The 27,149-nt window shown below is 33.4% G+C and overlaps 2 protein-coding genes and 1 non-coding gene across 3 annotated transcripts; 2 read left to right on the top strand and 1 right to left on the bottom strand.

Annotated features, from left to right (window-relative positions):
• Positions 1 to 489: 489 nt before the first annotated feature.
• Positions 490 to 5,186, bottom strand: LOC108907800 (minor histocompatibility antigen H13). Its single transcript, XM_018711603.1, has 5 exons — positions 4,906 to 5,186; positions 4,684 to 4,853; positions 4,268 to 4,626; positions 874 to 1,183; positions 490 to 815 (listed from the first exon to the last, which is right to left on the bottom strand). Exons 1-5 carry the CDS (start codon positions 5,092 to 5,094, stop codon positions 728 to 730), a joined length of 1,116 nt encoding a protein of 371 aa, XP_018567119.1. The 5' UTR covers positions 5,095 to 5,186; the 3' UTR covers positions 490 to 727.
• Positions 5,187 to 6,282: 1,096 nt separating this feature from the next.
• On the top strand, positions 6,283 to 15,440 carry LOC108907939. The gene is made up of 6 exons (XM_018711791.2): positions 6,283 to 6,425; positions 6,686 to 6,808; positions 11,037 to 11,204; positions 11,305 to 11,488; positions 13,247 to 13,388; positions 14,695 to 15,440. The coding sequence occupies exons 1-6, from the start codon at positions 6,305 to 6,307 to the stop codon at positions 15,307 to 15,309; spliced, it is 1,353 nt and encodes a 450-aa protein (XP_018567307.1). The 5' UTR covers positions 6,283 to 6,304; the 3' UTR covers positions 15,310 to 15,440.
• Trnan-guu lies at positions 11,561 to 11,634 on the top strand. The gene has a single exon. It is a non-coding gene; the product is annotated as a tRNA-Asn (tRNA).
• Positions 15,441 to 27,149: the final 11,709 nt, after the last annotated feature.

Raw genomic sequence — 27,149 nt, 5'->3', positions numbered from 1 at the left:
CGAGTATCACTAAATTTGGTACACATGGGTTTTACGACGTGGATTTTACTGGTGCTACGTTTTTTGGCAGGGAATACCCTTAAGACAATTTTTCGTGGGTCCCTTGTCTTTGGAGCCAAAAAAATTTGGCCACATATTTGAATTTCTTAAAAATTAGTCCGTTAGAAAGCTTTCGGATTTAGAAAATTTTTTTGTTAAAGTTTAAAAAATACAAACCGTTAACTTTGTGTTGTATCTAGAATGCCATGATGCTCCCCTAAAATATAGCTGTGCATCAAAACTGAAGAGAAAGTATCTATTTTTGATTATTAAATCAGAAATATTTGTCAAATAAAAAAATTCCAGAATAATTCGATAAATTCTCCGATATTTCCACGACATTTCCAGATCTATGAAATTTCCTGATAACTCCAAGTTTTCCCAGTTTTGCGGTTCGGAAAACACCCTGTACAATATATCTGTAGCGAATCAATTAAAATAAAAAGGACAGGTGTTTAAAAAAATTTAATAGAAAACATAATTATAAATAATTGATTTTAAAACGATCAAATTGCAAAAAAATATCTTAACAATAGCCAAACGAATCTTGGGAATTGTAATGGAATATAAAAAAAGTTTAGGTAGGTATGTTTCATTTGTAATTGCGCACCTATGCAGTCTTTGTGCATAATTAAAGTACTATGTAACTGGAAGAATTTGATAAAATTAACAACTAAAGCCTTCCGTTCTACTTAACCTTCTTGGTTTCTTGTTTCGTTTGTTTCTCCCCTTTCTTCTTTTCCTCGGATTTCTCCTCCTCCGGCGAATCGTCGTACCTACAAAAAAATTTAATATTTACCCGTTCAAAGCCGCCGATAAACACTAACAACTCACTTGAACATTGCGGTCAAATCTCCTTTCAAAAGAGCCAGCCCCAAGGGAGTTCCGATACATGCAGGTACCAGATACAACAGGGCGGGTTGTGCGTGTTTGAAAACGTGCATGACGAAAATCGTGGCCATCAGTCCTAAGAAGTAAGCGATCACCGATGCGTGGAAGTACGTCTTTGTCTTGCGTTTGAGACTGTGGTCGAATCTCAGCAGAAGAGCGATGAAAATACCCGGTATAACGATGTCTCCCAACCCTAACATGGCAAAGTTGTTGGCCGACAGTCCGTTTTGCAGCAGGTCCTGGGGGAATACAACTGCAACAAAAATTTACGCTAAAAAAAGATAAATGCGATCTGGTGAGTAATAATATCCAGCTCCCTCTCCCGCACAAGTCTCTGTTTCTGGGTTAATCCTTCTGAAGTATTATTTCCTAAAAAATTACGGATCCAAGCAAAATTGTACAAATAATATGCAATTAATGTTGAAGTAGTTTACTTAATATTTTAAATTAAAAAATATACCTAATAGAAGCTGTAAAAATAAAATCAAAAAAGGCAACGCTAAATTTTTATATTTGAAAATTCGCGATTTAAAAATTTTAAGCGTTATGACGTCACTGGCCTTGATTGCACCTACTAATGAAACAAAAGACATCAGAAGTTGCAACAGCGTTGCCTATTTTACTCCTTTCAATTAGCTTGTCCACATAACCTCTCTTTCAACTGTCATATTGCTGGGTTTAATGTATCTAAAATTTCAGTATTTCAAACATGTGTTTACACAAGTGGTGTATTTTGTATCCTATGTCTGACTTTCTGTATGTTAACACCCCCTTTGATACAGCATCAAATTTGAAGAAAAAATATATTTTTTTTCGTGTCAGGTTAAAAAAAAGCAAATTATAACTTTGTCTAGGATACCATGAAATAAAAAATTGGTAATTATTTACTATAGTGGCACCCTTTCCAATTTTCACAAAATTTTGTCTACCCCCCTATTTTCCATGGTGCTGAACACGAATTTGCAGTTTTTTTGTGAGGTCGAACCCAGTTTTCGAGAAAAAAATTTTTCAAAATTCTAACCTGGATAATTCAGATAACACTACGTAGAACTCTGTATATTTTATATAGCTTTCAGAACATCTGTTATGAACAATTAACACTATTCACGAAACACATTTTCGTAAATTTCAAGTAAAAAGATATGTATTTAATAAATAAAAATTTTGTAGTTTGAATCCGCCATTTGTAATTCGTGGTGACAACATTGAGTTCCCCCACTCTCATTCATCCCACATAAAGTTACTATAATTTTATTTATTAAATACATATTTTTTTTAGTTCAAATTTGGGAAAATGTGTTTCTTAACCATGTTCATTGTTTATTACAGATGTTCTGAAAGCTACATAAAATATACAGAGTTCTACGTAGTGTTATCTGAAATATTCAGGTTAGAATTTTGAAAAAAATTTTTCTCAAAAACTAGGTTCGACCGCACAAAAAAACTTCAGATTCGTGTTCAGCACCATCGAAAATAGGGGGGGTAGACAAAATTTTATGAAAATTGGTGAGGGTGCCACTATAGTAAATAATTACCAAAAAATTGAATTCCAAAAGACCATTTTGGATTCCCTCAAAAAATAGTTATGAATCTAATTTGAAGTAAAAATACCTATTGGTTATTAATGAGCAATATTTGTCATAAATAGATTTGTATTCGTAATTCTTATTGTAAATGTTTTACTGTACAAAACTTTCCACCGAACAAATTAAATATATTGTCTTGTTACAACAACGAATTGTTTTTGATTTCATGGCATCTTAGTCGCAAAACAAAATCCTACGTTGCATTTTTTTTCAATTTATTTCGATTACATGTTTTCTGAAAAATGCACCCATATAAAAAATCATAGCAGGCCTGACATTCATGGCAATGGAAAGCCAACAGTTGTCAAATGATGACCTTTTAAGGGCCCCACCCATAAAAATATACATAGCTCCACTTAATTCAACTAGTCTACAGAAAATCCTGATACCTGCCACAAACTGACAAATTGGCAACGTTGTTTAGGGCATAGAGAAATTGCCGTCTTTTTATTGGTTGATTAAGTGGCCGCAATTTTGAAATATTCTAATGCTTCATCAGCATTTTACAAAGATAAATGTCATTTTGACAGCGACAAAAAAGTTCCGTAGCTTTTTATCACCAAAAAAAACTCCTGTTCCTATAAACTAAACTGTACTTAGTAGGCGCACGTCAGTTTAAAATGTTTCCTGTCGTTACAATTATTAAGTATTGTTGAAAGTGCAAGTATAAAATATGAGTCGTTTTTGGAAAAATTTCAACTGAACAAATTAGAAAAAACATAGAAAAATCAATTCCACAATCCACAACAAACACTAAATTGTCGATATGGAGACAATTTATGGAGTTTTGTCAAATTGACAAAATCGTGCAACCTTTGGTCTTCCGATTTTTTCATGTCAGTTTTTCTCGTAAAATTACTGATTGGCAAAATTAGTTCCTTACAAAGAGAAATTTATCTGATAAAAAAAGCTCTTGTGATTTTACTGTTAATAAAAATTCAAAATTAGCAATTATGAATGTAATTGTTTGTAAGCGATAGCAGTTGGGGACACCCCGTATAGGGACCAATGGAGCTGCATTGATGGATTGAATGCTGAGGCATCAGTTTATTTAAAATTATATAGTTTACATTTACGATGTAGAAGTTAGTGTTAGTTAGTCAGTCATATTCCTTCTCGAGTCTCAAGTACTCTCCTTGTCTATGCATTATTATTTTCTCACAATATACTGTTTTACGTTTCACCTGGGTAGTTTTTATTTTCTTATTTGAAAGAGTTTACATGTTATACAGCAGGATATTTTTATGACTCACAGAACATTAAATTGTTTTCAATAAAGATTAACTTTACATGTTATGCTTCCAAAGCAATAAACTGCTGATATTGATGTTTTTCATTGGTAAGGTACTCTTAATCTACATATTTTTTAACTAGCTAATTCAAGTGTAATAAATTTGCATTATATCAACATTATTTATTTGCATATGACCACGCCAAAACTTATTTCTAAAAAAATTCAAGGTTACAAATAAAATTTATACAATTTCTTTTACGAATTAAAATTTAAATAAACTACAATCAGAATTTTGCATTAGTTGATAAAATGAAGGTTAATTTTCTGAACGACCAAAAAAATAATTTTGTTTAACACAAAACGATAAAAAAAGTTTATTATTCCTCAATTTTGATTTTACATACTCCGAAACTGACACTACCCAAAAAAATTGATAATGAAGTTTTAACATAAAAAAAAACTAATTTAATTAAAACTGAAAAACCTACTAACAGAATAAAGAAAATGTGGGACTTACGTTTAATGGGGGCCTCGAAACTCTTGGCCACAGTGACCATCACATCCGTGCCGAAAACCCAGAATATGTCGTAGAAGAACAACCCGCTCAACAGGATGCAACCGGTCACCACGTTGTTGAGATGCAACAGCTCGACGGCATTAACAGCGAACGCCAGCCCAAACAAGTTATTGGCCACCCAGTGCTTCTGAACGAGATACCAGGCTCCGACTAAGGAACATGCGGCCAGAGCGACAACGTCGTAGGTGGAAAACCTATAATCGATTAGGTACTGTGCGGAATCCCCTTCTCCTTGCTTGAAGGTAATGTGGAATGGAATGTTTGGAATTGCGGCTGGAACTAGCTTACTCACAATGGGGCTGAAAAACAACACACGTTTAGTTATGATTAGATTTTATTCCTTCTCCGACACGTACCTTAGGAGATGAGTAAGGGCAAGAACCCCTAAAAAGAAGAAATAACCTGTCAATAGCAGATTGATATATTCTTTGGAGAACAGCTTGAATATTATGTAAAGGGCGAAAAGGGCGCAGGAAGCCATCACTGGAAAAATAGCAGCATCTTTCTTTGTCATCCTCTCAGGTTTCTAAAACAGAAACTGTTATAAAAATCTTACTTAAACTGACAGCTGGCATTACCTTTTCCTTATGGTATACAACAGATCTGTAGGACCCAAAGAAGATTGGTAGTAAAGCCATTATAACAAGGCTCCCATATGCAACTGCCATTCCCTCTGGGGTGCTCGGAGGTTTCTTGGTTGAATTCGCAGCATTTTCTGTTAGATTTTCTGTAGCTTGGGCTACGATTATGTTGACAATGTTTGCCATGTCTCTGTAGAGAACTGGAGTGGCAATTCCAGTTCTGTGAAGTTAGAAATTTAGGCGAGGTGAGGGAATCACATTGCCAGGTTGACAAATGAGACGGAAAGCCACGTATTGGTAACGTTTAACCGAATCGACATTTGTCCGAAAGTAGGCTGGACCGAAACGACAAAACTAATAGCTATTAATATTCTACTTATTGATATACCGTGCTAATGTCAACAGATACTATTTTTGTGCAGGGGCGTGTGTATTTTGCCTAACCGGTCGAGACAAAGGATTCAATAAAGTTGATTCTGCATATTTTAGAATGTTATTTGTTCAACTACGGTTTAAGTGGTTCAAAGATTAGGATACATGCGATAAACAGTCTGCACAATATTTTTATAAGGATTTTTAAAGGGTTTTTCAATAATTTGCAATTCAATGCTTGATTTGATAGAGATAAAGCACGTACATACTTCTAAAATTTATGAATATGTACCTGCAAACTGGGCTGGAACTGGATGTAAATTAATTTGGCGATGTCGGTGCTAGAATTATATTATACAGTGGTGGTTCGTGGATCTAGAAACTGGGAGGTCAATTTAATTAATTTGAAAATGTCTTTGTGAAAGATATTTTTTTAATCACTGAGTGAAATAAATGAAATACTAAAAAATTATTACTAAAGCTAGAGTTGAGTTTGATCTCAGAAGTGATTATATTTACAAGTTTCTAATATTTTAAATTTTGAGTTTTTGGTTTTACATGTTTGCTGATATTTATGCGCTGAGAAAAATATAAAACACACTATAGTGGTCAGGCCACTGAACTTAAATGCTTAATATAAATATTAAATATGCTTAATATAAAAATTACAATTGACACTGCGCATAAAGAAGAAGTGTGGCAAGAATCGACGATCGTCTATCGATATCGGACTGTTTAGATATTTTTTATTCATTTTTTTTAAGAAAATTAAATAACTTAAAAATAATAAAGTGAACGGCCACAAAGACAATTTTAGGCGCAGCTGACGCACAGAATTGCCATTTTTCGAGTGCACAACTCCAACAATTAACATGGAAACGTAATTATATGGACGAGTAGGTAAACACACTAATCTAAATCTCGGGAACAACTTCATTAGGCACAAAATAAATACTTTTAACCCATTGATTTTTCGATACAGCGTCGAGCTTGAGCCAGCACTTGACTTTTGTTGCAGTGGTGTATGTCGACTAATATTTACGAGCATTTATCCTCAGCAATGGGAAGTTCAATCCTCTTTAACTTGGACTATTTGTACTACAAAGGTGACAGTGACGTATGGAACGACCAGCCGACAACCAAAGGTACATTGCGTGCATAATTTTTCGGTCGTTACGTGAGAGATAATGATTATCAGTGGGGGCGACGGATAAAATTCCAACAAATATTTTTTGTAGTAAATTTACTGAAAAAAAAATCGTATTTTTGATAAACATTTCAATATTTGGGGGCACTAGCTTGTTAGTATGCGGAGAGGAATTAACCTTTCTCTAAATTTTGGGCTTCAAACAGAGATACTGCACTTTTTTATTTAAATTTTACAGTTATTTTATTTATGTCGTAGGGACTATTTTATATTCCATAATAACGCCCACAATATGTTTGTTTGGGATATTTGGCAACACCCTGTCCCTCATGGTACTGAAGCGACGGGAACTAATGGGTTCCGTATACACTTATTTAGCTGGTAAGTTAAATTTATAATAAATAATGTAAACATGACAGAAACATTGTAAAAATTGCTCTGTTTGTTCCGTTAGGTGTTGTATTGTTGCATTTTTGACAGATGTGCGTTAAAAACAGCTTTTTGCACGGATGGAAAATACCTTTTATATGTAATAACTAGAAGAACTATAAAGTATATCTATAATAGCCAGCCGGGTCTGTAAAAGAAAAGACAGACGCCAACTTTAATATCCTTTGCTGATGGAAAATCGGAGCAGGCTGCGGAAGTTATTTCTAAATGTTTCCGTCACGTTACCGCTCCGTTCGCCTTCTGCGATGCTTTTTTAGTTTAAGGATGATGGATTGCCTTGCGCTTGTTGACAAATATAAACTAGTTTTAACTGTATGAAATTATAAAACTGCATATAATTTGAGTTAATTAAGCATATTTAATGACATGCTGCCAAGTATTATTTTATCAGCAAAATAGTATGACGTAATTTTGGAAAATGTTGCGATGTTGCGAAATATACAGGAAGTGCAAAGGAGAAAAAGTAACACTAGTATATTTATTTTTTTCGACAATAATTAAACTGTCTTTAAAACCGGTAGATAATACGGGGTCTGTTCAGAAAACACCCGAACATTCTGAATTAGGCGTTATTAGAGATATTTACTGATATGCGGTTGGCAACAATGCGTTACGTATAACCTCCATGACAGTGTTTCCACCCTAGTCCACAAACTGCCCACACGCAGGTATTAAATATCCACGGTCCGTAAAAAAGACGGTCGAGTAATAGACAGAAATTATGGGCGTGGCTTATATCATACTACGTCACAAGATGTCTAACCTTTAGAATTCATGTTTGCTTACATGCGACTTAACTAGAAATTTTGCATTTTTTCAAGTATTTAAGTAAATCTTTCATAGTTTTTGGGTATTTTGCAGTAATTAGTTAGTTATTGATAATAGTTTTTAAAAAGTTGATGGTGTTGTGTTTAATATAAACTATTAATTTACCACGTAAAAATGCCAGGAGTGAGGTGTAGTGTTGTAATTTGCAATAATAATTTTTATAGTGCTAAACAAGACAATTTAAAAAACTTTATGTAATGTGTTTCCTAAGGATCAAAGGCTTAGGAAGATGTGGGTGGAACGGTGCAAAAGACGCGATTTGTTTAATCATGTAACTGGACATATTTGTAGTAGGTACACATTTTGAAGACTCAAACTTTGAATGCAATCTTCAAGCAGAGCTATTAAGTTTATCATCAAGAAAAAGACTTAAAAGAAAACAGGTTATATGTTAAATTTCTAGTTTAATTGGTTGTATTCACTTCGAAAGGACTAAATTTATTGTTATTGTTGTACGAGTATAACAAATTGATGTGATTGGTTAGAAAAGCAATTGGAAATTTTAAGTATCTATCGAAATGTGATTTTAATATTTTTGTAAACTTGACAATTTTTCTTAAAATTAAATGTTATGTCAAAAGATCTGTGTGAATAACTTTTCTTCTTCCTTTCCTTTTAACTCCGAACACCGAAAAAAAATCTTTCAAGACTAAAAACTACTGTAGGTATGGTTTACTTGTAAAACTTTAGGAATTTTTTAATTCGGAACATCAACTGTAAAATGATAAATATGATAACTAATTGGTACGTACAAAAATAATTATGTTGCAGTCTATTATAAAGTACTTTGGTAAGTTATTTGAAATTTAACTAAAGACAAAAGCAGATACAATAAGATCATATAAATTGTACACAGTTTTTATTTTGGAGCCAAGAGAATATTAAGATAGATCTAAATTGTTTATATATTCACTTCCCCTCTTTATTTTATTAGAGTTTATGGATATTAATAGATATATGTAATAAAATTAACACAAACGTCAAAATTGGTGACCGGTCGTGGTGTGTATTCAAGACAATTTCACATTTCATCCTTTTATTTCCAAATTCCAATGTAGAGGTTCAGTTTGTATATAAAGGTAACATCTTAGACTCAAAATATCTGTTAATTAACCATAATCATAACTGATTAAATTTATTATTTTATGTTAAAAGGAGCGTGGTACAAGAAGTGACAATTTTAAATTTCCCTCTTATTTTCTTATGGGATATGCAATGAGTCAGGAAGAGATGACGGTTGAACGAAGATAAACTGAGGAATTTGGTGACGTATTTGTTTTTTATTGGCTAATTGACTTATGCGGCGACCGTCTCTTTACGGACCGTGTTAAATAAATATCCCTTATTTTCCTTAATCCTTAAAAATCCCGCCAACTTTAAATATGTTTCATTCCAATAGACTTTTTGTGTGACGTCACATATTTGCAACCCGCAACAAATTGTCATAGTTGAAATTGTACAGACCGAATCTAACCCTTGTGTACATAGATACTATAGGAATGAACAACTATTTTTTGAAAAGACCTCGTATATTAAGCCTTAATTTGTCCTCAATACAAAATTTGTTCTATCATGAATATAATATAAAACTGTAAAAAAAGTCGTATGTGTGTTTTCCGAATACCTTTCACATTTCGGAAGTAAATTTCCAGCTTTTACGGTTCGCATACTTTAAATTTACGACGTTTACACAGAATTACGTGCTGATACAAATCTGTCGATAATATTTTATGGTACAATCAAAGTGTACGACCTACTATTTTTTTATTGCCTGCTAGTAGAGGTGTTTCAATATTATGCACTTCATAAAACACCTTATCGCTAAATAATTAGAAACAGATCGCCGATAATGAACTAGTAAAACTCGACGATATATCGCTTTCACGTTGGTCTCGTACAAGTTGATTTATCTGAGAGAGATAAATTTTGCTCTCGCGATAACTTCCTAATACAAACAGGGTAAAAATGTGTTGCCTGTTGTAGAAATCCGTCATTACGTAGTAGTAGAAATGTAATAAAATTGTTCAGGCGTTATCTTTGTTGTATAATGGTATTGATAAAGCAGATAGGAGGGAGGGAAAACCATGTTGCAATAAATTTTTGTGCTTTTAGTGTGATATGATTTGATTAATGATAAAAATTTGTTATAAATATTTTTGAGGTTATTATGACGTTGAATTGTTGAAGTATCTACTCTAATATGTATTTGATGTCAAAAGTTGTTGTAGGGATAATGGTTAATTACGCATAAAATACATTTAATGAAGTCAATGTTCTTCGATAGCAGAAATCTAGGAATGCAAACGATATCTACATGGGCGTAGCTAGAATTTTTGCTTGGGGTGGGCCCAGGACTGCAAGCTCTATGAAGGGCCGTAAAAAAAATAAATAAAAACCTTACGCAATCAGTGACTATGCTATGCAAAATATCAAAACCTAAACACTCTTTCGTTTGATTCTAAAAAAAAGATCACTCAGTCAGCGACTTACCCAGACGAGAAAAATGACATTATCGGATCCTTTTTTCGCAAAATCGCACTGATTTTTTTTATGGTAGATTTCATAATAATACATTGAAATCTATCATTTTTTTTTAATTTGAAATTTACATCCTGGAAATTTTTTTTATTTTTTAGCCTTAGTTGCAAAATGAAATATATGACACGCGCGTGATATAGTTATATATGATTACATATTCGGAAAGCTTATGAAAAGAACTTTAAGTTAAAAAAAAAATCGTCAAGATTCGTTGAAAAACAATGGAGTTACAGACTGTCAAAGTGATTGTGGAAGATGCTTTGGATCGGCCAGACTAATAATAATAAGGCCATAACTTGTAAACTATTCAACTTACCGATTCCAGATTTTGTGTGAGTTATTAGACAGTGATCAGGAATGAGAGGATGTAATGCCAAAACGTTCTGGTAATAATAACGTAGTTTATAAATGTTTAATTCAAAAGTCATAAATAAACTTCTTCTGTTTATAACTTTTGATCTAATCAATATTTTGATGCTCGAGGCCTTGTTTTGGAGGTCCTTTAAAGACGAAAAAAAAGTACATTACTGTTTTGTCGTGGAAATGAACGGAAAAAAGTTATAAGCGAAAAACGTGAATTTACGTAAAAATTATACAATTAACCAGCCTGTAAACAATCTTCCCCCCCATTTTTATGATTGTGGAAACTGATATGTTACTATAAACCCTTCGAAAAACCTTTAATTACATCTAAATATCGAGAATTACTCTAAATACCTCGAAAGTGCCAACATTTTTCGAAATAGAAACCTTTTAAATATCGAATTAATAAAAAAACTGAATTTATTTCCAGTTTTGGCGGCCTCTGACCTCCTGATGTCCTTCATGTTATTTTTCGGGGGCCTGAGCAGAGGGGTTTTGTACTACCGAGGATGGGCCACCTACGACGCACTCGTGGGGTTACCCCTTGGGGGTGCCATCAACACACTGAGCGTCATAGCCACCGTGGCAGTCACAATAGGTAAAAGAGGTAGATTACACGATGTCAGTCCGGTTTTTCTTCGTTTGTTGCACACGACATCGTCACTTGTTGCCTCCAGGATTGATATTTTTCGTTTCAGATCGTGTGCTGTACCTGTGGAACCCCGTACAGTGCACCAAACCGAAATTTTGCAATCGGATTGTAGCCAGGAAAATTATGGCAGCGGCGGTGCTCTTGTCTATATTACTGAATCTCCCTTACTGTTTTATATTTACTTGGAGCGATGAGGGTGTGTTGGTAACGACGTATTTTTTTGATTCTGTGTAAGTAGGATTAAGATATGGTAGAATTCGAATGGTATAAAGTGATACTGTTTAAGGAAATCGTAAGCCATCGCCTCCGTGGCGCAATTGGCTAGCGCGTTCGGCTGTTAACCGAAAGGTTGGTGGTTCGAGCCCACCCGGGGGCGCAACTTTTTTATATTTATTTCTTTCATACTCTTAACATATAAATAAATTTTGAAGACGTTACGTTTATAGAAGCGAATAACGAGAAAAATTACATACAATTGCTTTTGTTATTAAATAAAACTGTATTTATAAGTAACGAGCGTTCAAACAAAAACGTGGTCGAAGTTGGCTCTGACACATTGGACGTAGGGAATAGCTTATAGCGACCAACTTAACCTCATTTCTCAACGAGCTGTATAGCAGCTGTCAGTTTCAATAACGTTAATGACTATATAACTTTATTTTAAAGAATAATCGTGATAACAATAACAAACAATTAAAGGAGCTGCGGAAAGTGTCCCCCTCCTTGTTATAACAATAAATTAAAGCAGCTGTTGAAAGTGTCCCCCTCCTTGTTCCAAGCACTTTTCACACCTGTTCCTCAAAGAATTAAAGACATTTTCTAAGATGCTCGGGGTATTGTTAATTTCACGAATCTTGTCTATAAGTCGAGCCTGCAGATGGTTTAAATCAGGAATAGGCAGTTCAAAAATAGTGTTTTTAAAGTAAGGCCACAAAAAGAAATCACACGGCGTAATATCACATGACCTCGGTGGAAATTCATGTTCAGCATTGAGACTTATTAGTCGATTTTGGAAAATTTCCCTCAACATATTCATCGTCTCGCCAGCCGTATATGGCCTTGCGCCATCTTGTTGAAAGTAAAAGTTTGTAATTTCGGTATCTTCCAGCTGGTTAACAAAAGGAGCGATAATTTCTTCTCTATACCTTTGCGCAGTAAGAGTACCATTAAAAAAAATAGGTCCATAAATCCTCCTTCGATTGAGAGCACACCAAACTCCAATTTTTTGAGCGTGTAGAGGGCCCTCGACAAAAAAGTTATCTGGTTTTTCAGAAGACCACATTCTCATATTCTGTGAATTTACGTAACCACTTAAATGAAACCAGGTTTCATCAGAAAAAAGGTGATATTATGAAGTTCACCGTAGTTGTTTAAAACCATTCACAAAATACAGCCCGTCGCGGAAAATCAACTTCATGAAGTTCTTTCTGACAAGTTAAACGATAGGAGAACAAACGCAAATCTTTTTTTAACACTGTGTGACAGGTACCGACTGATACTCCCACCATTCGTGATAAAACACGTACAGAAGTTCTTGGCGCATTTTTCATTATTTGTTGGACATTTTCTTTTAATTCTTCAGTCCGCTTTTTAGGTCGGCCGCTTCCTTCTTTTCTTGTTACACTGCCCGTTTCACGAAAAACATTAACACAACGCTGAACTGCACTTTGAAAAATTTTGTACTCAACAACGCCGGGAAACTGATTTTGAAATTCTATGAAACATTCCTCAATAGAATACTTCCATATTCCATCAATCTTGCGTCCATTTCTAAAGTAGGACTCTATGATAAATACTTTTTGTTCTTGAGAAAACACCATTTTAAACGTTTTTTAAAACGAAAATATTCAAATTGATAGCGGCGATATAGCGCTTTGACAGATGACGTTTAAGTTCATTTGCTATACGCTACGCCCTACGTCCAAATTTTCAGAACCAACTTGACCACGTTTTTATTTGAACGCTCGTTATAATATTCTTTTCTTAAGGTTCTATACCGCGTTCAACTGGTTCATGCTCACGTTTTTCTCGATAATGCCCGGCATAGTGTTAATCTTTGGAAATGGATTCCTGATTATGTCTCTTAAAAAGGCCAGGAAAATAACAGTAAAATGCAACGGAAAAAGAAAGGTTTGTAGAACTGTAATTCCTCAAATCAAAACACCCATGTAATTTCTATTGTTTATGGCAGAGCTTTACAGTATTTTTGACAATTAATTATGTCTTGAGCATTTTTGACAACTGTTAATTATCTGTCAAAGTGTGTAAGCTTTGTGTACTTTTTTGTCATGTTTTCATTTAAAATGTGCCCTCCTATAAAAGTAATTATGTGTGGTTGTACTAATACTTCTTTATTACATTTTATAAGTGTCATAGCTTTGTAAATATTATACACATTGTGACAATCTTATGGGCTGACTTTTCTAATAAAAACAAACAGAAAAAGAAGAACAACGTAAGATTTTCAGTCATGTCAAATAATTTGTTTCGAAAGTACTGACATTTTAATTCTGTTTCTTGAGTGTCAAAAAATGAATTTTATTTAACTAGAACAAAAAAAACTTCTTATACATAGTATACATTTTTATTGAATATAAATTAATTAACATTTTTTTCAAGGATCTAGAAGTCTTAATTTAGACAGTTAAATTTGCAAAAATTTCAATTTTTTTTGAAAATCTAGATTGCAGAATTATTACTCGAAAACTATCGGACCGATTTCAATGAAAATTGGTGTGATGTTTTATTATATCAAAGAGATTTTTTTGGCCAAGTATGAAGATCCTATAAATACCTTTAAAAAAATCACAAAAATATTGTAATTTTTTTCACTTTTTTTTTGTTGTTTTTGCTATATTTGTAATAATTATGTTGTATTTTTTTATTTGAAAATAGGTATGTCTTGTGTAAAATTGAATTACGAATCTTTTTTTCCTCTTCAATTTTTCTCTAAAATTAATAGTTTTTGAACTGTGTTGAAAAAAAGAGAAAAGCCATTAAAAAAAATTAGCGATATTATATCAAACATCTACACCAAAACAGATCCCGCCTGGTCTCTAGGAGCTTTAACTTTCTTTAAATCGTATCTTGTTCTGAAGCTCCAAATATATGCAAGTTATTTTTTCATCATCAAGTATCGATGTTGACGTAACAATCAAATTTGAACCACTTTCCAAGACTCTATTATATTAAATTTTTTAATAGACTCTTCAATATACGTTTTCGCCATTGAATTCTTCCTCTCCCGATAAAAAACTGTATCTCAAGTCCAATCTTTGAAGGCCTTGAGAGCGCTTCCTCGTCGTTTTGGAGAAAAATATGAAAAACCGTTACTGTTACCTCTTTTTTTTGTTAGTTTTGACGACTAGAATCAGCCCTAGAGATTGGTCACTGTTGTTTCCCATAAAATTTAATTAATTTGGGGATAATTTTCCAGGACCACACCAACCTGACGATCACCTTGATATCCATAATAGTCCTGTTCCTGGTGTCCGAAGTACCCGCCACCCTGGTATCAAGGACCAACGCCGTCCCCATCCTTTTCTCCGGAAACCACGAGAAGGCCAGATCCACAACCCTGGAGATCGTCCGCCAGGTCTGCACCCTCCTGGGCGCCGTTAATGTCACCGTCAACTTCCTCTTCTACTACTTATTCTGTCCCGCCTTCGTCAAGGCTCTCATCAAAACCTTCCAGAGGAAGAAGCGGATCAGGAAGAGCCTCCAGGTCAACGTGTTCGTCCTGAACGGGGACAGGATGGACGATACCGATAAGAAGACCTTGAACAAGAAGATGAAAGCGAGGATTTTGGAGATTTCCAGGAAGAGTATGGAATCCAGCTTCCCGTCGTCTTTGAACTTTGTTGAAGATGTCAATGAAAAGGGGAGCGAGAACGACTTGTACTTTGAGAATTGTACGAAGAGGGTGGATGACAGTGAATATGTTGAAATTGTTGATGATTATAGGCTGCCCATGCCGAAGTATAGTATCATCGTGGAGGAGTCTTCCGTGGAGTCGTCGACGGTTGTCAACGGTTCCTCGAAATGTTCTTAACGAGAGTGTTCTTTAAAGATTAAGCCTAACAAAAATCAGTTTCAGTAAAAGTATGAAGAGAGAAGCTAAGGAATTTATTTTTATATCAAAATGTTGTAAATCCACTTTATCAAGTACCTGTGTTCCAGTTAAAATATTAATATACACATTTTCTGATTTGGTTTTATGTTTATTTTGGTTCTGACCTATTTTCCGAACAATCCAGATATCTAATGACCCCCAAACTCAATAAAAATAACACTGACTTAAAAATTTAAAAATCTTAAGTACTCCCTGAATATTTTACAGCCAATTTCTTATTCTTGACCGCGTCGAAGCAGAAATCGATCCAAAATATGTTCAATAATGGATATATCCAAGAGCTCCATCACTATCAATTCCAATTCACGTCAAACATGGCATCTAATGTAAAATAAAAGAACTAGTGCCATTGTTCCTTACTGGGTAGGTCCAGAAAATAAATTTAAAGGGTTTTGTTTGGTAAGAGACGTCTTAGAATCAACCACTTCAGTGTTAATGTTGCAAATGGTTTTCGGAAAAACGAAAAGAAAAGTTCATCAGATTGCACCTAAAAAGAGTAAAAAATTTTCACCTCTTTGATTTACCTAAATACATCAGACAATCTTCGAAGGGAAATTTTTCATGAGCTGACCCTACAAGGAAGTGAGGCAACCAACTGTCTAATTGATTGTTTAAGGGAAACAAATATGATGGAACAAGTACCAACAGAATTGAATACAATTGCAGTAATTGTTAATAAGGAACATTGCTAGAAGACATTTGCCTTGTTTGGTAGGTTTTTATTTACTTCATATTGAATATCGTCAAGTCAATGTGTCAATATAAAGACAAATCGACATCAAATTCAGGGTACAAAGATATCCCAGTTGGTAGGAATAAAATTTCGAAGAGAACGATGATTTCTGCAAAAAAGCAGGTCTTGCCACCAACAAATTTAAATAGACAAATCACTTTTATCAAGAGGCTACTGTAGCCATTTAGCAGAAGCTGGAGTAAATGAAAATAAATTAATAAAATTAACAGATCATGGAACATCAAATCAATAAAACCTTATTTACAGGTAGATAATGAATTCAGTGAAGAGTTTTGTATTTCTTCACTTGGGTCTCAGTTTCAAGCAACATAATTTCTGACAAATGACGAGCTTTTGGTAGTTCAACCATAAATTTTAATAACTATATTTTTTTTCATTTAGGCGATATAGCTTGATGAGTGCTATGGCACTCTAGGGCGAAATAAGCGGACCTAAATATTATTGCCTGCATTTTGACCCTATTTTGTACCCTTCTTTTCTGCAAGGGTAGAATAGTAAATGAAAGTACAAAGTTGATTAACATTAATATTTGACATATAACAATAATTTGCTTAAAATTAATAACAAAAATCATTTTTTTTTTAAAAACGAAAGTTCAATTTGAGAAGGAATCTTTAACAGTAACACCAGAAAAACTACCTAAAGTTTCGTTGTCATTGAATAAATGTTGTTCATTTTCCCTCATAATCAATTCAAAAAAAATTCCCATCATTAGTTCTTTCGATTCTTGAACATTAGACTGGGCCAAAAAAAATCCCTATTTTTTTTTTTTAAAGATATATCGAAAAAATCATTGAGAATGACGAAAAAAAATATCGTGAGAGTTTGAGCCCTTAATATTAAGTCTATCAGCGCTAGTTTCGATTTTTTATTCCTGATCCCATTTTTTCGTCAAAATTAAACAAAACTACATAATTGTTATTTTTAAAATTATTTTGAGACAGTAAAACTACGTTCTTGTAGAAAAAATAGCTATTAAGCGAGAATAAATTTGAATATACCTACATACTATGAATTTTGGAAATTTTTGGTGATTATATGATAGAATAATAATTGTCGATAATTGTTCCATTATTTATAAAATTCCAGTTAAAAAGTCAAATCGAAAAAACATATCAATTTGTTCCATTGAGTGAAAAAAATTGTGTCCAAAACGAAAAAAAACAAAATTTTAATTTTTACTTCAACTTCAATCATGAATAACTTGAAGGAGTAAATTTATGTAAAAACGTCATGAGACCTTTTTTATAGAGCATTACATTTTCTTTGAAAATCTGCATTGTTCTTTTTCAGATATTAATTTGTTCTCTATTTACCAAATTCCAGATTTAAAAAGTCAAATCGAAAAAACGTCAATTTTCAAGGCTTGATTACATAGAAAAGGCTCGTCAGCCGAAAATTTTCAATCAGACCTTTTTTTGTAAGGCATTCAATTTCCTTCAAAAATATATGTAAATAATTTTTTTTACCTCGATGGTTTGGCAGTTTTGACGCAAAAATTGGATCAGGAATAAAAAATCGAATACTAGCGATGATAGACCCCTTAAAACTAATGTTAAGGGCTCAAACTCTCACTGTATTTTTTTGTGATTCTGAATGATATTCTCGATATATCTTTCAAAAAAAAATAGTCGATTTTTTTGGCCCAGTCTATTGAACATATCCTTCTACATATCCTGATGTTACAGTATCAGTCTTCCATTTTCCATGTCTTTTCAATGTTATCATATCTGTACCTGCATCTACGAGAATAGTTGCCGAAGTACGACGCAAACAATGACCTGTATACATATTAGCATCTGCGTAGCCGACATATTTTGCAATCCTGGACGATATGCTACCGGAGATATTTTTGCCTACTGGTTCCGCAATACATCGACCATTCCGATACGTCAGAAAAAAACGCCGTTCTTTAATTTCCTTTGGTCGCAAAGATATATTAATCCAGACGGCATCTGTTTCAAAAAGCCGTATTTGAGTGAATCGTATATCCACGGAGATTTTTGGCTTTTTAGCTTCCAAATATCACTAGAAAATTTTTCTATGCGCATAAAAAAAACGTGGGCTTAACTTTTGGCGGCACAATATGTTAAAAAAATTCGAATAATGTCTTATTTTTCTCCCTATTTCATTATGTATCTTTTCAAGAGTTGATTTTAGGCGAAAATGGAAGAGGAAAAAAATGTTTGTAAATTTTTTACAAAACATGACTAGTTACAAATCGAATGAATCATGATTATGGTAAAAATCGAAAAAATCGCAAAAATGGGGTTAAAAAACAATACTTTTTAGGGAATTTTTTTGGGGTATTTAAATTGGATATAGGAGCTTTATACTTGGCTCAAGAAAACTTCATGTTATGTAGAATCATCATACCAAATTTCATCAAAATCAATTCGATAGATTTTGCATAATAATTTTGCAATCCAGAGTTTGAAAAAAAAATTGCAAATTTTCAAAATTTTGCGCAGCAAAAACCAAGGCCCTTAGATACTTGAAAATTTAATTACATATACAAGGGCTGTAAAGCTTTCAAACTTTTTTTAAGAAAGTCTAATCCGTCAATTAGGAGGAGGAGTTAGGAGGAATCAAATGAAAATTTTTAATGCAGGTTTTAAAAGTTCTTGGAAAGGCGCTTCTTTAGAAAAAAAAAAAACAGATCGATTGGTCAATTAGTTACGTAGTTATAGTCGATCAAAGTTAACCGTCATTTACACTAAATGTACTGGGACATCCGGGCTAATTTTTTGAAAAATAAATTGTTCACATTTTTGTCTTTTCAACCCCTAAATAAGAGTGATTTTCGAAAATTTCCGAAAAACTGAAAGTGATGCTCATTTTCATTTTTCATGACGAGTATTTGGATATTTTTAGAATATTTTTAGGATTTTCCCTGTCGCCTCTGTCAAAGTCTCAAAAACAGGCGGAAAAATGGCTTTTTTGCGGTCACTCTTTGACAAAGGATTAAAATTTGTGATAATATTCACGATTATGACCCTTACTCGAATAAATATTTTTTTAAGTTCGAACTTTTTGTTTATTTTAATTACATATTAAACGTATGTCTCTTACTGGGGACACCCTGTATAAGATTTTGCTGCTTTGGACTCTTCAAATTTAAGCTTTTTACCCGCGCAACGAGTACAGGCAAAAGCCGGCACGACCACCAACTGGCGAGAGCCACTAGAACGCCTCTTTGGAGGGACGAGATCGATAGAGTCACTTGAAACGAAATTTCCCAAATGTTTTGTTTTGCATTTTAATGAATCCGGTGCTCCGGATCCGAGCGCCAACTGTTTGCGCCCGCTTTGTTTACTTTTTTTTCGAAACGTGGACCTAACACTCGATAATTAAACCGGGCGTAAACGCTGTAGATTTTTTTTATGGAAATTTATGCGAGGCGATTCTTTCAAGTTTGGCTCATTTTTAGGTTTCAGGTGCTTTGCTGTCGAGAAAAAAGAGCAAATGTTGTCAGAAAAATGTATACTTCCATTATTTCGGAGGGAAAAGCGCTAGAGTGTGTCAAATTTAGGAATAAGTTGATGTCTAGATTACGTGGATAAAAAAGTGATACTTTGTCTTACATTTCGACATTTTTACTTATAATCCGGGCGAATTAGACCAAACACATGCTTGTTTCAAAAACCAGGCTTAAAATTAAGTAAAAATACACAGAATAAAAAAATAATTGTTCTTTTTTCCTGAGAAAATTTGCTACAAGGATATGCTTTTGCGTAAGCTCGCAATTTTTTTTTACAATGCAAAATTAGCGGTGAAGAAAAAATGTGCAAAATTTTCAGCATTAAATAAAAAGAACGAATTTGACTGAAATTGGATGAAACTACAGGAAAAGATAACTGTTGGGGTGCTCAACAAATACCCGCAATCCGGATCCCCAATTTCAAAATGGCGGCCTACTTATAATTTTGCAATTATAAAGTCCAAAATGCAAGCGCGTATATCTTCTGTCCAAGTCAAGACAATGAAATTCGGTAAAAAAGGATCGGTAAAGGTAATTACATTATCTCGCGTCTGTGTAAATTTTAAATTTTTAAGTTGCAAAATAAAAAAGTTATTAACAGAAAACAAAAAAAAAAACAATAAAAAGGGTTGGCGATAAAAATACTATAACACAGCCACACAGAAAAAAAAAGTTGGGTATACTTTTTATGCGACATATATTTTTCGTAGTAATTTGGCCTCCTGAACACGAATCTGGGGTCAGAATTGGCCCATCACGTCACAATTTTTTCCTAACCTCAAAAAACTTGTGAAAAATAGTGAAAATTGATGAAAATTTACTGGGAAAATTTGGAAAAAAATTTATTTCCACATCAAATAGTACATTTTTATGTAAAAGACTCTGCTGAATTCAAATCCACTGTCAGAATTGAGCTAGAACGTGTGGTTTTTTTTCTAACCTCAAAAAACCGAGCAGGAATCGCTATTTTCAAATTCTGAGCGGATTTTGACCAGATTTTGTATAAAGGGGTTTTTTGGGTCGCTGATTACGAATATGAATTCACATTGTAAAAATTCAAGATGGCTGATCCAATATGGCGGGTGTACTTTTTTGAAATCCACCGATTTCAGTAAAATTTGGCATCATAAGGATTGCTGGTTGATCTCACCTTCATTAATCACACATCTGGAGCCAGATTTTCATAAATCAAGGTAAAATTTGTAGGCAGAGTCATAATTTTAGGCCGAGTAGGCGGCATTTTTTCGGCAAAGTCACATTTTTAGATTGAAGGCATAAGCAGATGCAGTGATGTGCTGTGTGGCAGTAATGTGTCCTTTTCCTTGAACTTTAAAATTATTAAGAAATAAAAGCATCTAAATGCCATAGGAAAACTGCATAGTAGTTAAAAAAATCTGATTGGAAAACCATAAGCCCATGCACGACTAAATAAATGAAAGAATAAAGTAGAAACTTTTTTGTCTTGTCCCATGGAAACAAGCACATCACACTACACATCATTACATGTGTAGAGTCCTTAAGTCATTTTTTTAAGCGAAGTCACATTTTTAGACGGAGTGGAATCTTTTACCTTGATTTATGAAAATCTGGCTCCAGATGTGTGATTAATGAAGGTGAGATCAACCAGCAATCCTTATGATGCCAAATTTTACTGAAATCGGTGGATTTCAAAAAAGTACACCCGCCATATTGGATCAGCCATCTTGAATTTTTACAATGTGAATTCATATTCGTAATCAGCGACCCAAAAAACCCCTTTATACAAAATCTGGTCAAAATCCGCTCAGAATTTGAAAATAGCGATTCCTGCTCGGTTTTTTGAGGTTAGAAAAAAAACCACACGTTCTAGCTCAATTCTGACAGTGGATTTGAATTCAGCAGAGTCTTTTACATAAAAATGTACTATTTGATGTGGAAATAAATTTTTTTCCAAATTTTCCCAGTAAATTTTCATCAATTTTCACTATTTTTCACAAGTTTTATGAGGTTAGGAAAAAATTGTGACGTGATGGGCCAATTCTGACTCCAGATTCGTGTTCAGGAGGCCAAATTACTACGAAAAATATATGTCGCATAAAAAGTATACCCAACTTTTTTTTTTCTGTGTGGCTGTGTAATTTTTGAAGGGTAAATTTTAAATCACCCTGTATATACATTTGTGTATCCCTTAGGTAACTAATATTTACGAATTAATCCCAAATTTTAACTCTTGTCGAAGATCAGTCTCAATTAAATAACTATAGCCGATTCTGTCTTGTAAATCGCGAGCCTGATACTGAATTCTATGTCTTCCGGAAACATATCGGACATTAACCGGAACAAATAGTGATGGAACTTTTGGAATCGTGTTATTAAACCAGTCTCGATCGATTGCCGCTGTCCGTCTGAGCTAAAAATAAGGAATTGGTAGTGAAATATTCAAGACACCCCTACGACTTCCGAAGCTTTATAATACAAGAAGTGATTTTTCTGGGAAAATAAAATCGGAGAATTTATTACCTCCCATATGAACTCATATTTTTCCAGTATCGTACACGGTGTACCACAAAGAATACCTACAATTGAAAATAGAGGTCCTTTGCTAAACCTGCATTTTCATTCCTTAGATTAAAACATTTAGACTAGGAGCCAGATAGGGTTCCGTGGCCAATCAGAGTGCCACGGCTGCAAACAACTTATTCCTAAGTATTTTGACCTCCTGAATCCAAAAAACTTGGTCGTAAAGCCTGAAAGTGGTCGGTTTAATTGTTATTAACAAATTAAACGTTTAGATGGCTGTAAAACGTTTATTTTTATAGCTATTACAATTTTTTATGCATTCACGGATTTTGATAGAGAAAAACTAATAATTATATACCATGAAATGATTGTTAGGATGCGAGGAACATCCGGTAACTTTTCTGGCTTTTCGTTGAGGTTGAATGATAAAAAAAACCTTATAAACAAATAAAACCATCATTTTCGATGAAATTTCACAAGTTTCTAAGCTGCCATTAATTGTTAAATAAATAAATTAATAGACGGAAGTTACCTATCTTGTAAAATAAAGTTCAAGCTTTAAAATGAGATGTCGTGCGTCTCAATCCGTCCAATAGAACCAGAGATATGGTAAAATTGATGCGCGCAGAGACGGAAAATGTAAGATATTTGGACTAAATTTACAATGACTGATTATAGTTAATATTTTTTTAATTTTCAAAAAATATACGTTTGTTATGAGAAAACGTAACTATTAACGGATAAAAATTGTACTAGCTACAAAAATAAACTTTTTAATTTGTTAATAACAATTAAACTGACCACTTTCAGGCTTTGCGACTAAGTTTTTTGGATTCAGGAGGTCAAAATACTTAAGAATAAGCTGTTTGCAGCCGTGGCACTCTGATTGGCCACGGAACCCTATCTGGCTCTTCTACTAATTTTATTAAATTGTAGTTGTCTTCATTTGAATAAAAAAACATTTTTGATTTGTGTTAACACGCTTCTAATAACGTTAAACGTCAAACTTGTTTGTTATCTCTTCTTCTCTGTCTTCTGAGACAAAAAAGTTAAATATCGTTGGTGTTTTGAAAATGTTTTATTTTACACAAATCTACACAAAAAATAATAAGTAAAGTGTATTTTTTGGATTTGTATATTTTACCCCTCTTTCATTTTTTTAAATAAAATACAGGGTGTTCCATATAAAAAACACAAGTTGGGATCATATCATAAAGACTAAAAATATCAGACTTATTTTTACGCCATCGATTAAAAAAAGTGCTTGTATAGTATTCAAACCTTTTTAAGATATCTTGAAAGGGAAATGAGAAAAGGGCAGCAGTTGATTTAGCCAAAAATCAAGAAACACCCGACAATAAATATAGAGATCTACCTTTCATTTAAATTTTGAGATTTGACAACAATGCACAACCCCAATTGCTCTTGCGCTGCGACTAACGCAAGTCCAGTTCTAAATGAAATTTTCTACAAGATAGCACTGCTCCAGTTTTTTTATTTTTGATGTCCATCGACGTTGATTGTAATGCCCACCAATTTTCCAAAGTTTCAGTTATGGCTTCGCATTATTTCCTGATCCGGTTACAACAAACGCATCTGACTCCTTGATATAAATAGCATCCCACCATGTTATTTTCGATACGTCTACACCATAGAAAACGATATGTATGTAACGCCACGTGCGGGTGCGTCCTCGTGGACTTCTGCGCCGGCACGTGCCAGTCCACAGGTGGTCGTAGGAAGCGGTGCTGACGGAGTCCCGGCGCCGCCGCCAGTCTTGGTGTTCGTCGTTGCTGGGAGGACACGGGCAGGAAATCGTCCTGCGGGAGATTCGGCGCGATTTCTCTCGCGACTGGTGTGGAGGATGAGTGACATCCATGTGGACGACGTCTGATGGTCCAGGGGTTTGCGTCGGGGGATATTCTTGCATGTAGGTATTTTGATAGATACGTAGCAGGTTAAAAATAAATGCGATAATTTTTTTTTTTGACATTTTCCAACATTTATGTTTTGCTGTAAAACGACACTGAATGGGTCTAAGACATAGGCGTAGCTACGGCGGGGCAGAATGGGGCGCCTGCCCCCTGGTTCATTTAATGAAGAAACAAATTAAAAAAAAAATAGTTGGGCCGGTAAAAATTAATTATTTAAAAATCTCCAACTGACGATTACATTTAAAAAATATAAAAAATATATTTTTAAAAATAATCGATAAACGAAATATAAATTTAATTTAAGATAAAATAATTTTATTTATTAAACTTGGGAAACATGGTAATTTTAAGCATGTTTTTTTTGTCTTATCCCTGGGCATAAATATACATTATTTCTATTAAATTATTTTTTAAATTAATATATTTTGTTTCATTTAGATATTTGAAATTATTATAAAAAAAATATTTTTTTTTAGTTTAAATCGTCGTCAGCCGGTTTTTTAAATGATTCATATCTCCTGACGTATTTATTTTTTTAATTATCTTTTAATTTTAAATCTTTTTAAATTTAAAAAATAATAAAATTTTAAAAAATATTTCGATTGATTTCAATAACATTGAAACCAATTAATTTTAACGTTTTTAAATGTTTAAATAAAACCATTTTACCATTTTTTAATAAGTAGTTTATATTATGTTTCTCGTTAAAAATTAAAAAAATATATCTATTTCTCTGAAAAGAAAGTTTACATTTTTTAGAGTAGATTGAAAAAAAAATTATAAAATTCACTAATTTTTCTGCTTGTTATGATTTTTGACATTTCTGAAATCATCCCTTAACTTGTAATCTCCCTAACTCTATTAATTTTAATTGTACAAGAAAAATAATATAGAACATTTTTATGTAGAATTTTATGCTCTACAACTTTCATAATTTTTCTTCCATTCCAAAAATCTATTGTTACAAAAATTACACATCTTACCAGAGAATTCTTTTGCATACAACAGGATCTTCCCTATTTCTTTTTTGACACCACCTACAGAGCCTTAAGTCTATCTTCCTTTCTCAAGAGATGGACTTTGTTCACCTTATAACATTTGAAACCATTTTTTCGTAATATCCTTCTTTACATTGTAGTTTATTTCGGTCTCTCACTGTTTTGCTTCTACATAATTTAAAATGTAAACACTAGGTCTGTTCCAACAAGAGTCAGGGATTGGTTCAAAACCGTTTGAAATGTTTGGCCAGGCCAGCTAAGTTCTAAATGTTTCTTCAGTGAATATATCGCAAGAATTAGTTGGATGCACATTTCGAACGGTTCGAAACCAATTGCTGACTCCTGTTGGAACAGACCTAATTACCTATTTTATTAACAACCGTTGATTTTATTGCCCTGTACTTCTTAAAAGATCCATATCAGCGAAGGTTTTCTATATTCCGCAAGTGCTTGAACAGAATTGAAATTGCTACAATACAAACACTTCTCAATATGTTAAAATATCATTATTATTCAAAATTATAGTTTTCCAACTCGCAGTGAACTATAAAAATTTTCAAACCGCAGTTATGTATAAACTATCACAATAAATAATTTGTTAAATGATGACATTGCTGGGAAAACACATTTGTTTTCATAGCGTGCTACATTTAACGTAAGTTACTTTGTCTGGGCAAGAACTGTGTTGAAGGTTCAGTTTTCTCTACAGTAAAAAACCAATATTATAAAAATGTGAAAAGGAAATCTGTATTTTGCTTAAAAGAAGTACATTATATTTATAAAATTTTTTGTAGTTGACGCGTCTATAACAATTTCTACGTTATCACGAAAATGTTTACATTTTTTATACCAAAATTGTAAAAATGTAATAAATATAAAAGATAGAGGCAACATGTAGTATATAGCATGAAAGAGGAAAAACAAGCAATTTTTTGTAGCCATGGCCTACTTCGATTACAATTTTTGCGTAGAAGGCGCAATAAATTACATACGATACTTTAAAGATATCAATTTTGCCATGAAATTTTATTAAAATAAGTTTTCTCAACCTATCTCTTAAAATAAAAAAGTTAGACGACCCTAAACTTTAGGTACTTTTCAGGTTTTTTTATGATTACTTACAAAGTTGGCCATGGATCTCAAATTTGTTTTTACGAGCATAAAGGCCTTAAAAATTGCAACAAAAAACATTTAAACATTTTTGACGTAGGTACGTGGTATATTAAGCGAGATCCATAGGAGTGGCCCTCTTATAGTAGACAGCCTGTATATATTTTAAGTAGCGAAGCAGTTTAATGCGTAGAAAATGTCAAATTAAAAACAAATGTGAATAAAACTTATTGAGAACTGTTGACTGTACTACTGCCTTGTATCCCACTTCTGATATTGCGTCGAACGTTCATCTATAACAAATATAACAATGGAACGTACTTTTACTTCCGTGAACAAAACAATCACACTGCGTAAATGCCATAACAGTGACATTTCCTTCAACCGCGCAAATGTCGTAGGTTCAAGCAAGAGCGAGGGACGGCGAAACTAATTTCTAGTCGTTAGATCGCCTGCTTATCGCCGGATGGGTTTTTCATCGACTCGAAAACCACGGCTTTAAAACAAAATCCTATTACTCCGCGAAATGTCGGGGAGCACTTTGCGAAATAAACGAAATAAAAATTGAAGTTGTGTCCGTTCGAATAATCTAATTAAATCACGCTGGCGACATTCATTTTCAATAAAAGTCGGTCTAAAGGCCTGTTTGAACCCCAACGAACGTCTGCACCACGTTAAAGAGCAGAACATACATTCCTTGTATCTTTAAATAATGATTAGTGACAAATATAATTGTTTCGCTTCGTTTCTACATAAAAAAGAAACAAACTGTTCTATTTTTGTTAAAGAATAATCTAATGTCGGTAAAATTAAAGTTTATACGTTATACTTTTCTCTATTTATTTTTATAACTGCATAAACGCAATCAGTGCATTGTGTTTCCGTAGTCTATCTTTAACCTACAAGTGAAATCAAGTGGAAGAAATCCTATAGCTGCAGGAAAATAAATCACATCCTATATTTCGTGTCTGACGTCCTCAAAA

This window comes from Anoplophora glabripennis, unplaced genomic scaffold (assembly GCF_000390285.2).
Source record: "Anoplophora glabripennis isolate ALB-LARVAE unplaced genomic scaffold, Agla_2.0 scaffold11, whole genome shotgun sequence".
NCBI classification, from domain to species: domain Eukaryota; kingdom Metazoa; phylum Arthropoda; class Insecta; order Coleoptera; family Cerambycidae; genus Anoplophora; species Anoplophora glabripennis.
Note: the sequence above shows the minus strand (reverse complement) of the source record. Positions and strands in the feature narration are given on the sequence as shown.

Coding starts and splice junctions, on each gene's coding strand:
- LOC108907800 (XM_018711603.1), bottom strand. CDS start 5,094: ATGGCAAACATTGTCAACATAATCGTAGCCCAAGCTACAGAAAATCTA. Junction 4,854..4,905: donor TTGTATACCATAAGGAAAAG/GTAATGCCAGCT, acceptor TTTCTGTTTTAG/AAACCTGAGAGGATGACAAA. Junction 1,184..4,267: donor TTTCGAGGCCCCCATTAAAC/GTAAGTCCCACA, acceptor TTTTTGTTGCAG/TTGTATTCCCCCAGGACCTG.
- LOC108907939 (XM_018711791.2), top strand. CDS start 6,305: ATGTCGACTAATATTTACGAGCATTTATCCTCAGCAATGGGAAGTTCA. Junction 11,205..11,304: donor CACCGTGGCAGTCACAATAG/GTAAAAGAGGTA, acceptor TTTTCGTTTCAG/ATCGTGTGCTGTACCTGTGG. Junction 11,489..13,246: donor ACGTATTTTTTTGATTCTGT/GTAAGTAGGATT, acceptor TCTTTTCTTAAG/GTTCTATACCGCGTTCAACT.